General features: G+C 43.5%; 1 protein-coding gene across 1 annotated transcript in view; it reads right to left on the reverse strand.

The window, feature by feature from the left end:
• Nucleotides 1-12,845, reverse strand: part of LOC115115811 (testican-1-like) — a 476,771-nt gene extending 463,926 nt beyond the window's left edge. The window contains exons 1-2 of the mRNA XM_065018580.1: nucleotides 12,716-12,845; nucleotides 11,956-12,126 (exon numbers count right to left, since the gene is read on the reverse strand). Coding sequence (XP_064874652.1) covers nucleotides 11,956-12,123 — 168 coding nt within the window. The 5' untranslated portion in view covers nucleotides 12,124-12,126; nucleotides 12,716-12,845. The remainder of the gene's footprint in view (nucleotides 1-11,955; nucleotides 12,127-12,715) is intronic.
• Nucleotides 12,846-16,284: the final 3,439 nt, after the last annotated feature.

The raw sequence follows: 16,284 nt of genomic DNA on the forward strand, positions 1-16,284 counted from the left end.
TTTTTTAAAATGTAGGTAATAGCTAAGCTATGAAACTAACAGATATAATGGAGTATCAAATAACATTACTTGCATAATTTCTAATCCCCTTTTTACATATATCCATTTAATTTCATGCTCCTACTGGTTGGAGGATCTGCTGGAAAACATCCAAATGCAATATATACATTATATATACAGCAGTATGTGAACACCCCTTCAAATTACTGGACTTGGCTATTTTAGCCTCACCTGTTGCTGACAGGTTTATAAAATTAGGCACACATCCATGCAATCTCCATAGACACGTTGGCAGTAGAATGGCCTTACTGAAGAGCTCAATGACCTTCAACCTTGGCACCATCATAGAATGTCACATATCCAACAAGTCAGTTTGTCAAATTTCTGCCCTGCTAGAGCAGTCCCGGTCAACTTTAAGTGCTGTTATTGTGAAGTGGAAACGTCTAGGATCAACCACAAGCCTAAGATTACTATGCGCAATGCCAAGCTGGAGTGGTGTAAAGCTCACCGCCATTGGAGTCTGGAACAGTGGAAATGTGTTCTCTGGAGTGCTGAATCACGTTTCACCATCTGGCAGTCCGACTGAAAAATCTGTGTTTGGCGGATGCCAGGAGAACGCTACCTGCCCGAAAGCATAGTAAACTGTAAGGTTTGGTGGTGGGGGAATAACATTCTGGGGCTGTTTTTTATGGTTCGGGTTAGGCCCCTTAGTTCCAGTGAAGGGAAACGTTAACGCTACAGAATACAATGACATTCTAGACAATTAGGTGCTTCTAACTTTATGGCAACAGTTTGGGAAGGCGCTTTCCTGTTTTTGCATGGCAATGCTCCCGTGCACAAAGCGAGGTCCATTCAGAAATGGTTTGTCGAGATCAGTGTGGAAGAACTTGACTGGCCTGCACAGAGCCCTGACCTCAACCCTATCATACACCTTTGGGATGAATTGGAATGCCGACTGCGAGGCAGACCTAATCGCCCAACATCAGTGCCCGACCTCACTAATGCTCTTGTGGCTGAATGGAAGCAAGTCCGTGCAGCAATGTTCTAACATCTAGTGGAAAGCCTTCCCAGAAGAGTGGAGGCTGTTATAGCAGCAAAGGGGGGACCAACTCTATATTAATGCCCATGGTTTTGGAATGAGATGTTCGACAAGCAGGTGTCAAGGACTTGGTGTCCACATACTTTTGGTAATGTACTGTACCACATACTTTTGGTCATGTACTGTATATACAGAATGTATAATCGCACTGGACTCCAAGTGTATCGACCAATCACTCTAATCTTAATTCCAACCCTCAGATGTCCACAGACTAACCCATCTCCCCCAGTACTATAACATGTGACTATTTCCTTGTGTAATACATCATTCTATTTTACTGTGATGTCTTATGAGGGTCGTGAACCTCTCTACAGAGATTGCCCTTAAAATAAATGCTTTACCTAACGGTGTAATCATATTTCTCATTGATTGATGGTGGTTTTTCAGATCTTCTAACAGTACTGTTTGTAGGTCCAACAGAACACAGACATTATAACTTAAGAACGACTCCTGCGCCCGACTCCACAAACGTGCCACGGAAGGACATCACCAAAAGAGATCTATTGATTCCGTTTCCTCGTGGCAGAGTCTGCACAGGGCTGACTGTTCAATGCCCCATGTAATTCAGCATTCTTTTTGTGGCGAGAATTTTAAATTGAAAAGAATGGATGTGTCATTTGTTGTTTTGTATATCAGTTCATAAACCGGTTGCCATGGTATTGGGACATAAAAAAATCTATTCCCAACCACCTTGAACCTTAAGTGAAACTGATCCATTTTACCATTTATTATAGTCACTTTAAGCCATGCATGGTTTTTACATTGGAGGCAGACAAACCAATTAATGTGTTACTCTTTTAAGTAAATGCCTCTTCCATTTGTGTGGCAGCGCTGCGTGGAGTTGGTTATAATTTTGTATTCAGTATACATCTCCATACACTTTTGTTAATTGCTTGTTTAACATAAATGTTACTGTCCTTATTGACAATGTCATTCATAATCATGATACCTTCCCTTCCTTATACAGTTTTTCCACAGAAATTGGTTTATTTGCTGTTATATAAGTTCTGCTTCGTCTGGAGGAAACAATTCTGCGTGACTTCCTTTAAAAATGAGACAAGTTTAAACGGGGATAACATTGTCAACCCAGCGAAATGGTTGGTTTTAATCTGTATAATGGCTTAGTAGCCTGCTGACGAACCGCTTGGACTTAGGTATCATTTTGGGATAATGGAGGCTTTAAAAGAGTGGCTTAATGCCTTAATATTTCCTCGTTTTAACCCTACAAACTCATATTCATTATATAAATATGCCCATATAACTTGAACTGGTTTTCCAAATTAAATGAATCGTCGCTCCATTTTTCAGGGATATGTACATCGAGCACATGGACTTCATCAGCTGACCATTTCATTGGGAGACCACATGGCAATTTAAAGTTTGTATCTCTCAGAGACCCAATCTATGGGATGTTAGTCCAGACAAACTGGAGATATTATCCTGGTCCTCTGATAGGACTGGAGAGAAAACTTGTAGCATCAGCCTACACTGATACTTTTGTCTCTAATCCCTTCATTTTTCACCCCTTGATGACATAATGAGATCTAATATATATAGTAATTAACACATGATAGTGTGGAATCATGTAGTAAGCAAAAAAAGTGTTAAACAAATCAAAATATATTTTATATTTGAGATTCTTCTAAGTAGCCACCCTTTGCCTTGATGACAGCTTGGCACACTCTTGGCATTCTCTCAACCAGCTTCATCTGGAATGCTTTTCCAACAGTCTTCAAGGAGTTCCCACATATGCCGAGCATTTGTTGGCTGCATTTCCTTCACTCTACAGTCCAACTCATCCCAAACCATCTCAATGGTGATTGCGGAGGCCAGGTCATCTGATGCAGCACTCCATTACTCCACTCCTTCTTCGTCAAATATCCCTTACACAGCCTGGATGTGTGTTGGGTCATTGTCCTGTTGAAAAACAAATGATAGTCCCACTAAGCGCTAACCAGATGAGATGTCGTATCGCCTCAGAAAGCTGTGGCAGCCATGCTGGTTAAGTGTGCCTTGAATTCTAAATAGATCACTGACAATGTCACCAGCAAAGCACCCCCATACCCTCACACCTCCTCCTCCATGCTTCATAGTGGGAAATACACATACGGAGATCATCCGTTCATTTTTGGAACCAAAAATCTAACATTTTGACCAAAGGACAGATTTCCACCAGTCTAATGTCCATTGCTGTTTCATTGGCCCAAGCAAGGTTTCCTCTTCTTATTGGTGTCCTTTAGTAGGTTTCCTTGCAGCAATTCGACTATGAAGGCCAGATTCACATAGCCTCCTCTGAACAGTTGATGTTGAGAGGTGTCTGTTACTTGTTACTTACTTGGCATTTATTTGGGCTGCAATTTCTGAGGCTGGTAACTCTAATGAACTTATCCTCTGCAGCAGAGGTAACTCTGGGTCTTTCTTTCCTGTGGCGATCCTCATGAGAGCCAGTTTCATCATATCGCTTGATGGGTTTTGCGACTGCACTTGAAGAAACTTTCAAAGTTCTTGAAATTTTCCCGGATTAACTGACCTTCATGTCTTAAAGTAATGATGGACTGTCGAGCTGTTCTTGCCATAATATAGACTTGGTCTTTTACCAAATAGGACTATCTTCTGTATATCCCCCCTACCTTGTCACAACGCATTAAGAAGGAAATAAATTACACAAATGAACTTTTAACAAGGCACACCTGTTAATTAAAATGCATTCCAGGTGACTACCTCATGAAGCTGGTTGAGAGAATGCCAAGAGTGTGCAAAGCTGTCATCAAGGAAAAGGGAGGCTAATTTGAAGAATCTCAAATATAAAAATATATTTTGATTTGTTATTTCATCATTTTGATGTCTTCACTATTATACTACAATGTAGAAAATAGTAAAAATAAAGAAAAATCCTGGAATGAGTAGGTGTATCCATACTTTTGACTGGTACTGTATCTCTATTGGAATGCCATCGAGGCCACAGGTTTTCACCGTCTGAAAGGAATCAATTGCAACCATAGTTGTGTATTTAGGCCTTCACAAGATGTATTTTGTGTCCAGATAGGTTTAAAGTCTTTTCTCCTTTTACCGGTTTGGTTTTTGGAATGAAATTTGAATTGATTGGCCTCTAAAGGCACATTTAAAACAACGTCGGAGTACAAAATTTGGTTAACCACCTAACTGAGGAACTAAATTTAACCTTCCGTAATACCCTAGATGCAGTCACACCCCTAAAAACAAAAACAAATTGAAAACTAGCTCCCTGGTATACAGAAAATACCCGCGGCCTGAAGCAAATGACGCTGCAATTCTTCCAACAAGCTTGGAAAGATTGAAGAGTCCTCACTGCTGCTCGATCATCCTATTTTTCCAACCTAATTGAAGAGAAAAATAACAATCCAACATTTATTTTTGATACTGTTGCAAAGCTTACTAAAAAAGCAGCATTCCCCAAGAGGATGGCCTTCACTCCGTAAACACAGACACCCTCATAGATATCATCCTAACCAATCTGCCCTCCAAATACACCTCTGCTGTCTTCAACCAGGATTTCAAAGATCACTGCCTCAATGATTATGTCCGTAATGGGTCTGCGGTCAAACGACCACCCCTCATCACTGTCAAATGCTCATTGAAACACTTCAGCGAACAGGCCTTTCTATTCGACCTGGCCCGGGTATCCTGGAAGGATATTGACCTCATTCCTTCAGTAGAAGATGCCTGGTTATTCTTTAAAAGTGATTTCCTCACTATCTTAAATAAGCATGCCCCATTCAAAAAATGTAGGACCAGGAACAGATATAGCCCTTGGTTCACTCCAGACTTGACTGCCCTTGACCAGCACAAAAACATCCTGTGGCGTACTGCATTAGCATCAAATATCCCACACGGTAAGCAACTTTTCAGGGAAGTTAGGAACCAATATACACAAGCAGTTAGGAAAACAAAGGATAGCTTTTTCAAATAGAAATTTGCATCCTGCAGCACAGGATTTTGGGACACTGTAAAGTCTATGGACATTCAGAGCACCTCCTCCCAGCTGCCCACTGCACTGAGGCTAGGAAACACTGTCAACACCGATAAATCCACGATAATCAAGAATTTCAATAAGCATTTTTCTACGGCTGGACATACTTTCCACCTGGCCACCCCTACCCTGGTCAACAGCCCTGCGCTCCCCATAGCAACATGCCCAAGCCTCCCCCATTTCTCCTTCACCCAAACTCAGATAGCTGATGTTCTGAAAGAGCTGCAAAATCTGGACCCATACAAATCAGCAGGGCTAGACAATCTGGACCCTCTCTTTCTAAAATAATCAGCCAAAATTGTTGCAACCCCTATTACTAGCCTGTTCAACCTCTCTTTCGTAATGTCTGAGATCCCCAAAGATTGGAAAGCTGCCGCGGTCTTCCCCCTCTTCAAAAGGGGGAGACACTCTAGACTCAAACTGCTATATCTATCCTACTCTGCCTTTCCAAGGTCTTCAAAAGCCAAGTTAACAAACAGATCACTGACCATTTCGAATCCTACCACACCTTCTCCGCTATGCAATCTAGTTTCCGAGCTGGTCATGGGTGCACCTCAAGGTCCTAAACGATATAACAACCTACATTGATAAGAGACAATACTGCGCAGCTGTATTCATAGACCTGGCCAAGGCTTTCGACTCTGTCAATCACCACATTCTTATCGGCAGACTCAACAGCCTTGGTTTGTCAAATGACTGCCTCGCCTGGTTCACCAACTACTTTTCAGGTTGTCAAATCGGAGGGCATATTGTCCGGACCTCTAACAGTCTCAGGGTTCAATTCTCGGGCCGACTCTTTCCTCTATATACATAAATAATGTTGCTCTTGCTGCTGGTGATTATCTGATCCACCTACGCAAACGATACCATTCTGTATACTTCTGGCCCTTCTTTGGACACTGTGTTAACTAACCTCCAGACGAGCTTCAACGCCATACAACTCTCCTTCCATGGCCTCCAACTGCTCTTAAATGCAAGTAAAACTAAATGCATGCTCTTCAACCGATCGCTACCAGCACCTGCCCGCCCATCCAGCATCACTACTCTGGATGGTTCTGACTTAGAATATGTGGACATCCACAAATACCTAGGTGTCTGGTTAGACTGTAAACTCTCTTTCCAGACTCACATTAAGCATCTCTAATCCAAAATTAAATCTAGAACCAGCTTCCTGTTTCGCAACAAACCATCCTTCACTCATGCTGCCAAACATACCCTATGACTCTCCTACCGATCCTTGACTTTGGTAATGTCATTTACAAAATAGTCTCCAACACTCTACTCAGCAAACCACATTCGATCACCATGTTCTTTTGGAGAGATGGAAACCCAAATTGGTCTACATGGACAAGTTCTTGCCTGGTTTAGATCTTATCTGTCGGAAAGAGATCAGTTCGTCTCTGTGGATGGTTTGTCCTCTGACAAATCAATTGTAAGTTTCGGTGTTCCTCAGCGTTCGGTTTTAGGACCACTATTGTTTTCACTATATATTTTACCTCTTGGTGATCTCATTCGGGAAACATAATGTTAACTTTCACTACTATGCAGACGATACACAGCTGTACATTTCAATGAAACACGGTGAAGCCCCAAAATTACCCATCCTGGAAGCCTGTGTTTCAGACATAAGACAGTGGATGGCGGCAAATGTTTCACTTTTAAACTATGACAAAACAGAGATGCTAGTTCTAGGTCCCAAGAAACAAAGAGATCTTTTGTTGGATCTGACAATTAATCTTGATGATTTTAATTTTACCTTTATTTTACTAGGCAAGTCAGTTAAGAACAAATTCTTATTTTCAATGACGGCCTAGGAACAGTGGGTTACCTGCCAGTTCAGGGGCAGAATGACAGATTTGTACCTTGTCAGCTCGGGGATTTGAACTTGCAACCTTTCAGTTACTAGTCCAACACTCTAACCACTAAGCTACCCTGCCGCCCCAAAATAAAACTGTGAAGGACCTCAGCGTTACTCTGGACCCGGTTCTCTCTTTTGACAAACATTTCAAGAATATTTAAAGGACAGCTTTTTTCCATCTTCGTAACATTGCAAAAATCTGAAACTTTTTGTCCAAACATTATGCAGAAAAGCTATTCCATGTTTTTGTCACTTCTAAATTAGACTACTGCAATGCTCTACTCCCCGGTTACACGGATAATGCACTAAATACACTTCAGTTAATGATAAACACGGCTCATAGAATCCTGACTAGAACCAAAAGATGTGATCATATTACTCCAGTGCTAGCCTCTGGCATCCTGTTAAGGCTAGGACTGATTTCAAGGTTTTACTGCTAACCTACAAAGCATTACATGGGCTTGCTCCTACCTATCTCTCCAATTTGGTCCTGCTGTACATACCTACACATACGTTATGGTCACAAGACGCAGGCCTCCTTATTGTCCCTAGAATTTCTAAGCAAACAGCTGGAGGCAGGGCTTTCTCCTATAGAGCAATTTTTAATGGACATTTTTGCCTATCCATGTGAGAGAAGCAGACTCGGTCTCAACCTGTAAGTCTTTACTGAAGACTAATTTCTTCAGTAGGTCCTATGATTGAGTGTAGTCTGGCCCAGGAGTGTGAAGGTGAACGGAAAGGCTCTGGAGCAACGAACTGCCCTTGCTGTCTCTGTCTGGCCGTTTCCCTTGTTTCCACTCGGATTCTCTGCCACTTACTGGTGCTCTTCCATGCCGTTTCTAGGAGGGGTGTGTCACTTGAGTGGGTTGAGTCACTGACGTGATCTTCCTGTACGATTTTGCACCCCCTCGGGCTCGTGCACTGGAGGAGATCTTCGTGGGCTATACTCAGCCTTGTCTCAGTAAGTTGGTGGTCTGCGGATATCCTTCTAGTGGTCTGGGGGCTGTGCTTTGGCTAAGTGGGTGGGGTTATATCCTGCCTGGTTGGCCCTGTCCACGGGTATCGTCAGACGGGGCCGTGTCTCAGCCTCCAGTATTTATGCTGCAGTAGTTTATGTGTCGGGGGGCTAGGGTCAGTCTGTTTTATCTGGTGTTATTCTCCTGTCTTATCCGGTGTCCTGTGTGAATTTAAGTATACTCCCTCTAATTCTCTCTCTCTCCCTCTCATCCCAGGGGACCTTAGCCCTAGGACCATGACTCAGGACTACCTGGCCTGATGACTCCTTGCCGTCCCCAGTCCACCTGGTCGTGCTGCTGCTCCAGTTTCAACTGTTCTGCCTGTGGCTATGTAACCCTGACCTGTTCACCGGACATGCTACCTTGTCCCAGACCTGCTGTTTTCAACTCTCTAGAGACAGCAGGAGCAGTAGAGATACGCTGAATGATCGGCTATGAAAAGCCAACTGACATTTACTCCTGAGGTGTTGACCTGTTGCACCCTCCACAACCACTGTGATTATTATTATTTGACCCCGCTGGTCATCTATGAACTTTTGAACATCTTGGCCATGTTCTGTTATAATCTCCACCCAGGAAAGCCAGAAGAGGACAGGCCACCCCTTAGAGCCTGGTTCCTCTCTTGGTTTCTTCCTGGCCACTCCTTTCTAGGGAGTTTTTCCTAGCCACTGTGCTTCTACCTCTGCATTGCTTGCTGTTTGGGGTTTTAGGCTGGGTTTCTGCATAGTACTTTGTGACATCTGCTGATGTAAAAAGGACTTTTAAATACATTTGATTGATTGATTAGGTTGATGGTCTGATCGCATTTGATCCTCAATAAGAGGATCAAATGAAAAGAATCAATCTGACTAGTTTGATTAAGCCTCCTCCAAGAATATCTTACAAGATCTAGGTTTTTAAAATTCCAAATTTCAGTCAATTCCAACATGTCCATAATATTCGTAATCTCTTTGAGTGCCAGAGGCATCATCAAATATTAAACCAAAATGTCACAGCCTTAACTCCTCTCCACTCCGCCTCATCCCTCCTCCCTTCTCCTCTCCTCCCAGACATCAAGCAGCCTCCACCTAATGACTTTCATTTACATGGAAGACCATGGAGAGGGAGCTGCACGCCACAGACACACACACCTCTCCCTCCCCCCACATACACACAACACAGGGCTTTAAGGGATTTTGCTAACGCCAGCTCGGACTTGGGCTGCGGCTGCTTCACTTAAGGCCGTTTACAGGCCGCGAGATGCTGTGTTTCACGCCACCACTCCAATGAAGAACGATGCAGCGCCAGGGTCAACGCTAGCTCCCACATCACTCCAGTCAAGAAAATGTTTGCTTATGTCAATAACCACTCTCACTGCAGCATGCTCTGTTACACATTATAGTTTGGGTCTGTGTGTATATCAGACAATCTACCACAGGTATGACACAAAAGTACTTGTTTACTGTTCTATTTATGTTGGTAACCAGTTTATAATAACAATAAGCCACCTCTGGGTTTATGGTATATGGCCAATATACCATGGCTAAGGTCTGTATCCAGGCACTCCGTGTGGCATCTTGCCTAAGAACTGCCCATAGCCATATACCACACCCTCTTCGAGCCTTATTGCTTAAATATAGCACACCCCTGGGGCCTTATTGCTTGAATATAGCACACCCCCTTGGGCCTTATTGCTTAAATATAGCACACCCTCTTGGGTCTTATTGCTTAAATATACCACACCCCCCCCCTGGGTCTTATTGCTTAAATATACCAACCCCCTGGGACTTATTGCTTAAATATAACACCCCCCCTGGGTCTTATTGCTTAAATATACCAACCCCCTGGGACTTATTGCTTAAATATACCACAACCCCTTGGGTCTTATTGCTTAAATATACCAACCCTCCCTGGGACTTATTGCTTAAATATACCACACCCCCTTGGGTCTTATTCCCCCTTGGGTCTTATTGCTTAAATATACCAACCCTCCCTGGGACTTATTGCTTAAATATACCACACCCCCTTGGGTCTTATTCCCCCTGGGTCTTATTGCTTAAATATACCAACCCCCCCCTGGGACTTATTGCTTAAATATACCACACCCCCTTGGGTCTTATTCCCCCTTGGGTCTTATTGCTTAAATATAGCAAACCCCCTTGGGTCTTATTGCTTAAATATAGCACACCCCCTTGGGTCTTATTCCCCCTTGGGTCTCATTGCTTAAATTAAATATATTGCTTAAATATAGCACACCCCCTTGGGTCTTATTCCCCCTTGGGTCTTATTGCTTAAATATAGCACACCCCCTTGGGTCTTATTGCTTAAATATAGCACACCCCCTTGGGTCTTATTGCTTAAATATAGCACACCCCCTTGGGTCTTATTCCCCCTTGGGTCTTATTGCTTAAATATACCAACCCCCCTTGGGTCTTATTGCTTAAATATACCACCCCCTTGGGTCTTATTGCTTAAATATACCACACCCCCTTGGGTCTAATTGCTTAAATATAGCACACCCCCTTGGGTCTTATTGCTTAAATATACCACCCCCCCTGGGTCTTATTCCCCCTTGGGTCTTATTGCTTAAATATAGCACATCCCCTTGGGCCTTATTGCTTAAATATAGCACACCCTCTTGGGTCTTATTGCTTAAATATAGCACACCCTCTTGGGTCTTATTGCTTAAATATAGCACACCCTCTTGGGTCTTATTGCTTAAATATAGCACACCCTCTTGGGACTTATTGCTTAAATATAGCACACCCTCTTGGGTCTTATTGCTTAAATATAGCACACCCCCTTGGGTCTTATTGCTTAAATATAGCACACCCCCTTGGGTCTTATTGCTTAAATATAGCACACCCCCTTGGGTCTTATTCCCCCTTGGGTCTTATTGCTTAAATATACCAACCCCCCTTGGGTCTTATTGCTTAAATATACCACCCCCTTGGGTCTTATTGCTTAAATATACCACACCCCCTTGGGTCTAATTGCTTAAATATAGCACACCCCCTTGGGTCTTATTGCTTAAATATACCACCCCCCCTGGGTCTTATTCCCCCTTGGGTCTTATTGCTTAAATATAGCACATCCCCTTGGGCCTTATTGCTTAAATATAGCACACCCTCTTGGGTCTTATTGCTTAAATATAGCACACCCTCTTGGGTCTTATTGCTTAAATATAGCACACCCTCTTGGGTCTTATTGCTTAAATATAGCACACCCTCTTGGGACTTATTGCTTAAATATAGCACACCCTCTTGGGTCTTATTGCTTAAATATAGCACACCCTCTTGGGTCTTATTGCTTAAATATAGCACACCCTCTTGGGTCTTATTGCTTAAATATAGCACACCCTCTTGGGTCTTATTGCTTAAATATAGCACACCCTCTTGGGTCTTATTAATTAAGTAACCAACATGGCAGGGCTAGATGAGACTGCTAACGGTTGCCGTTACCCATTTCTAAACCCCTAATGCATTAGAGGAAACACACAGGAGGCTATGTCTGTGTCCCAACCATCGAGAACACCTTATGGGCTCTGGTCAAATGTAGTGCACTATATAGGGAATAGGGCTCTGGTCAAATGTAGTGCACTATATAGGGAATAGGGCTCTGGTCAAATGTAGTGCACTATATAGGGAATAGGGTGGTGCCATTTGAGACTGAACCTAAACCACTGTGTTCCATTGATTACAGAACCCCCAGGATAGATATGGTCCCAGTGGCATGTGACTGAATAGGGAGCATCAGTGGGTCAGTGGTGTGTGTTGAGGGTGAGCAGGCCACACACTTGATTAAGCCCGATAAGTACTTAAAGTAAGGGTGTGGCAAGGAAGGGGCAGCCTACACACACACCTGCGTCAGTCAAATCACCCAACCATTACTAGATACTGCAATGGCAGCAGGCCTCGTGGCCAGATCCAACAGTTGCCAAAAAAAATACCATTTGAAAGCAAAGTTGCGAAAAACACGGTAATTCTAAACTCACATCTCTGAATTTGTTCCAATATTTGTCCTTGTCGTACTGAGACACCGTGCTCAGCCATTTGTCGTTGTCCAGCGCGTGGCCATTGTTGTTGTTACGGACCACTGTTTCCCCGCGCCTGCCCTCAGCGTGCAGCAAGAGAGCCGCGAGAGGCAGCAGACAGAAAATCATAGTCTGAAAAAAGAAAGAAAGGGAAAGAGAAAATGAGAGAGAAAGTGACATTGAGCACAAGGGATGGACAACGAGGGATGGAGAGGAGCTTGCTGCCCTAATGCACAGATAGTGAACTAGGCATAATTTCCAACGCAACCTACGCACCTAGAAGTTAATTCACATGCACTTACTATCAGGAAATATTAATTTATTATGTAAATATCTGCATCAACAATGGAGGAGGACAGGATGTTATTCAACCTATTAGATTGCATGAATTACATTGACTGAGTGCCTCTTATGCAATTGCTGCTCCTCATCTTAAACTGATTATAAACATTTGAAAACATATCGCATTTTCACACGGTGGCAGATGGAGCACGGGAAACGATTAGCTCTAAAGGCTCTCTGGAAGATAAACAGGCAATTAACTGCCTTCAACACAATTACTCTCTCATTGGAGCGCGCACCCCTCACATCTCCTCTTACCAAAATAGGAGTGAACCAGAAATACATAGACTACGTATCCTATCTTCCTCTGCCTCTCATCTCTACGTACAAAAATGTCGCCACGGGTCCTAACTCAGACCCACCTCTCCCGTCCACCTACCTCGGATAGCTTGTCCAGCTTCCGGGGGAAACAGGGGGCTCAGTTGTGAAGTTTCTGCGGGTGTCAGTTAGACGGTTTAACGGTCCGGTAGAGTAGACTGAGTATCCACGGGACCTCCGGTAGCTCCGAACTCAGCAGTAATACTGACAGCGACCGTGAGCAGCAGGAACGAGCCTCAGAACTTGTCTCTCTCCTCCCCCTCCGTAACCTTTCCGCCCAGACTCCGCCTCTCTGAAAGCAGTCTCTCTCTCCCCCCCATCCAATCGCTTCCTCACTCACTCTTTCACCCTCCTCTATTCCCTCCCTTGCTCCCTCCCTGTTCCCTATCCCCCCTCTTTCCTCTCACTTTCTCTTTGCAGTGCAGTGTCGGTGTGTCAATGATTTACAACGGAGGGAATGGTGCATTCACAATGGAATAAGCGAATGTTTGTTGTTTCAAGGCGAGATTTCCAAGTGATAAGAAGGATATGTTTTGGTGATGGATTATTTTGTACTTTTATGATTGATAAAGTCCTACACACCGTTTGTAGTTGTTATCCCCAGATAACTCTCTTCGGGTCATCAAAATGCGAGCGGAGTATGTAGTTTCTTTAGAGAAGTCCTAGTTAAGAACACATTTTTATTTACAATGACGGCCTAGGAACAGTGGGTTAACTGCCTTGTTCAGGGGCAGAACGACCGATTTTTACCTTATCAGCTGGCCCAACGCTCTAAACACTAGGCTACCTGCCACCTATTGTTACTACATTATTCCATTACTTGAAACGTGAAGGCTTTTGTATAATTAAGCACTACAATAATCTGTATTATCTGCTATTGGTCTATTTCATGTAACCTCGAGTTCGTGTAACCCCGATTTCAAGATATGGCCTGCGCGAGGAGCTTTCTGACCCACTGCAGAGACTCGCTGGCGCTTTACTTTCAGCATCGCTGTCCCTTCAGCACCACGCGCAGCGCACGATGTCATGGAGGAAGCACTAAGGAACTAAACTGGGGAACAACAAACCTGTAAAGCCTAGTCCAATATAGCACAGGCCTATAACAGAATAGCAGCCAAAGGAAAACGGGTCAGAACACTGTGTCTCTTTCTCACGCCTATGGCATGCGGACATGGTCATTATATTATAATATGCAGGGATAATCTCTCCCTCCACATATTCTCTCATCTCTCCGGGCTCCGGGCTGAGGCAGGCCGACATGCCTTCCCTCTGAGTGGCTGTCGCTCCCGAGGCTATATATAGCCTATCCGGTGCACGGTGTGACTGCAGACATGCAATGGCAGCGCCACCTGTGCAATGAGGGGAAACGAGGCGGAAGGAGAAGGGTTTCGTGTGGAACAGGCGTTAACCTATAAACTATGCATCCCGATATGGAAGTCTGAAAAAAAACGTCAAACTGATACACTAAAGGGTCCAGTCCCGAGGGTGGGTGGATAGCCTTTCAATTGGTTCGCTTACTTTGCTTTGTTTAGGCCTTACTTGTACAGTCGTGGCCAAAAGTTTTGAGAATGACACAAATACTAATTTCCACAAAGTTTGCTGCTTCAGTGTCTTTAAATATTTTTGTCAGATGTTACTATGGAAGACTGAAGTATAATTACAAGCATTTCATACGTGTCAAAGGTTTTTATTGACAATTACATGAAGTTGATGCAAAGAGTCAATATTTGCAGTGTTGACCCTTCTTTTTCAAGACCTCTGCAATCCGCCCTGGCATGCTCTCAATTAACTTCTGGGCCACATCCTGACTGATGGCAGCCCATTCTTGCATAATCAATGCTTGGAGTTGTTGGGAGAAGTTGCTCTCAGAGGATGTGTTGGTACCATTCTTTATTCATGGCTGTGTTCTTAGGCAAAATTGTGATTGAGCCCACTCCCTTGGCTGAGAAGGAACCCCACACATGAATGGTCTCAGGATGCTTTACTGTTGGCATGACACAGGACTGATGGTAGCTCTCACCTTGTCTTCTCCGGACAAGATTTTTTCCGGATGCCCCAAACAATCGGAAAGGGGATTCATCAGAGAAAATGACTTTACCCCAGTCCTCAGCAGTCCAATCCCTGTACCTGTTGCAGAATATCAGTCTGTCCCTGATGTTTGTCCTGGAGAGAAGTGGCTTCTTTGCTGCCCTTCTTGACACCAGGCCATCCTCCAAAAGTCTTTGCCTCACTGTGCGTGCAGATGCACTCACACCTGCCTGCTGCCATTCTTGAGCAAGCTCTGTACTGGTGGTGCCCTGATCCCACAGCTGAATCAACTTTAGGAGACGGTCCTGGCACATGCTGGACTTTCTTGAGAGCCCTGAAGCCTTTTTCACAACAATTGAACCTCTCTCCTTGAAGTTCTTGATGATGCGATAAATGGTTGATGTAGGTGAAATCTTACTGGCAGCAATATGTGAAGCCCTTTTTGTGCAAAGCAATGATGACGGCACGTGTTTCCTTGCAGGCAACCATGGTTGACAGAATGATTCCAAGCACCACCCTCCTTTTGAAGCTTCCAGTTTGTTATTCAAACTCAGCATGACAGAGTGATCTCCAGCCTTGTCCTCGTCAACACTCACACCTGTGTTAACGAGAGAATCACTGACATGATGTCAGCTAGTCATTTTGTGGCAGGGCTGATATGCAGTGGAAATGTTTTGGGGGGGATTCAGTTCATTTGCATGGCAAAGAGGGACTTTGCAATGAATTGCAATTCATCTGATCACTCTTCATAACATTCTGGAGTATATGCAAATTGCCATCAATACAAACTGAGGCAGCAGACTTTGTGAAAATTTATATTTGTGTCATTCTCAAAACCTTTGGCCACGACTGTAGGCAGGCACATAGACGTGGGAAAAGGGCTGCTCAGGATGCTAAAAAATCAGAGTAAATACAATACCAGTCAAATGTTTGGACACACCTACTCATTCAGGGTTTTTTCTTTCTTGTATAAAAATAGTGAAGACATCAAAACTATGAAATAACAAATATTGAATCATATAGTAAACAAAAATGTGTTGAACAAATCCAAATATATTTTATATTTGAGATTCTTCACATTAGCCACAGTAGCTTTGATGAGATCTCTGCACACTCTTGGCATTCTCTCAACCAGCTTCATGAGGTAGTCACCTGGAATGCATTTCAATTAACAGGTGTGCCTTGTTAAAAGTTCATTTGTGTAATTTATTTTCTTCTTAATGCGTTTGAGCCAGTCAGTTGTGTTCTGACAAGGTAGGGGAGGTATACAGAAGATAGCCCTATTTGGTAAAATACCAAGTCCATATTATGGCAAGAACAGCTCAAATAAGCAAAGAGAAACAACTGTCCATCATTACTTTTATTTAAGACATGAAGGTCAGTCATTACGGAAAATGTGTGCAGTCGTAAAAACAAGCGTTATGTTGTAACTGGCTCTCATGAGGACCGCCACAGGAAAGGAAGATCCAGATTTACCTCTGCTGCAGAGGATAAGTTCATTAGAGTTACCAGCCAACAGGCATATCTCAACATCAACTGTTCAGAGGAGATTGCGTGAATCAGGCCTTCATTGTCGAATTGCTACAAAGAAACAACTATTAA

The sequence above is a fragment of the Oncorhynchus nerka genome, linkage group LG5, assembly GCF_034236695.1.
Source record: "Oncorhynchus nerka isolate Pitt River linkage group LG5, Oner_Uvic_2.0, whole genome shotgun sequence".
Classification (NCBI taxonomy): Eukaryota; Metazoa; Chordata; class Actinopteri; order Salmoniformes; family Salmonidae; genus Oncorhynchus; species Oncorhynchus nerka.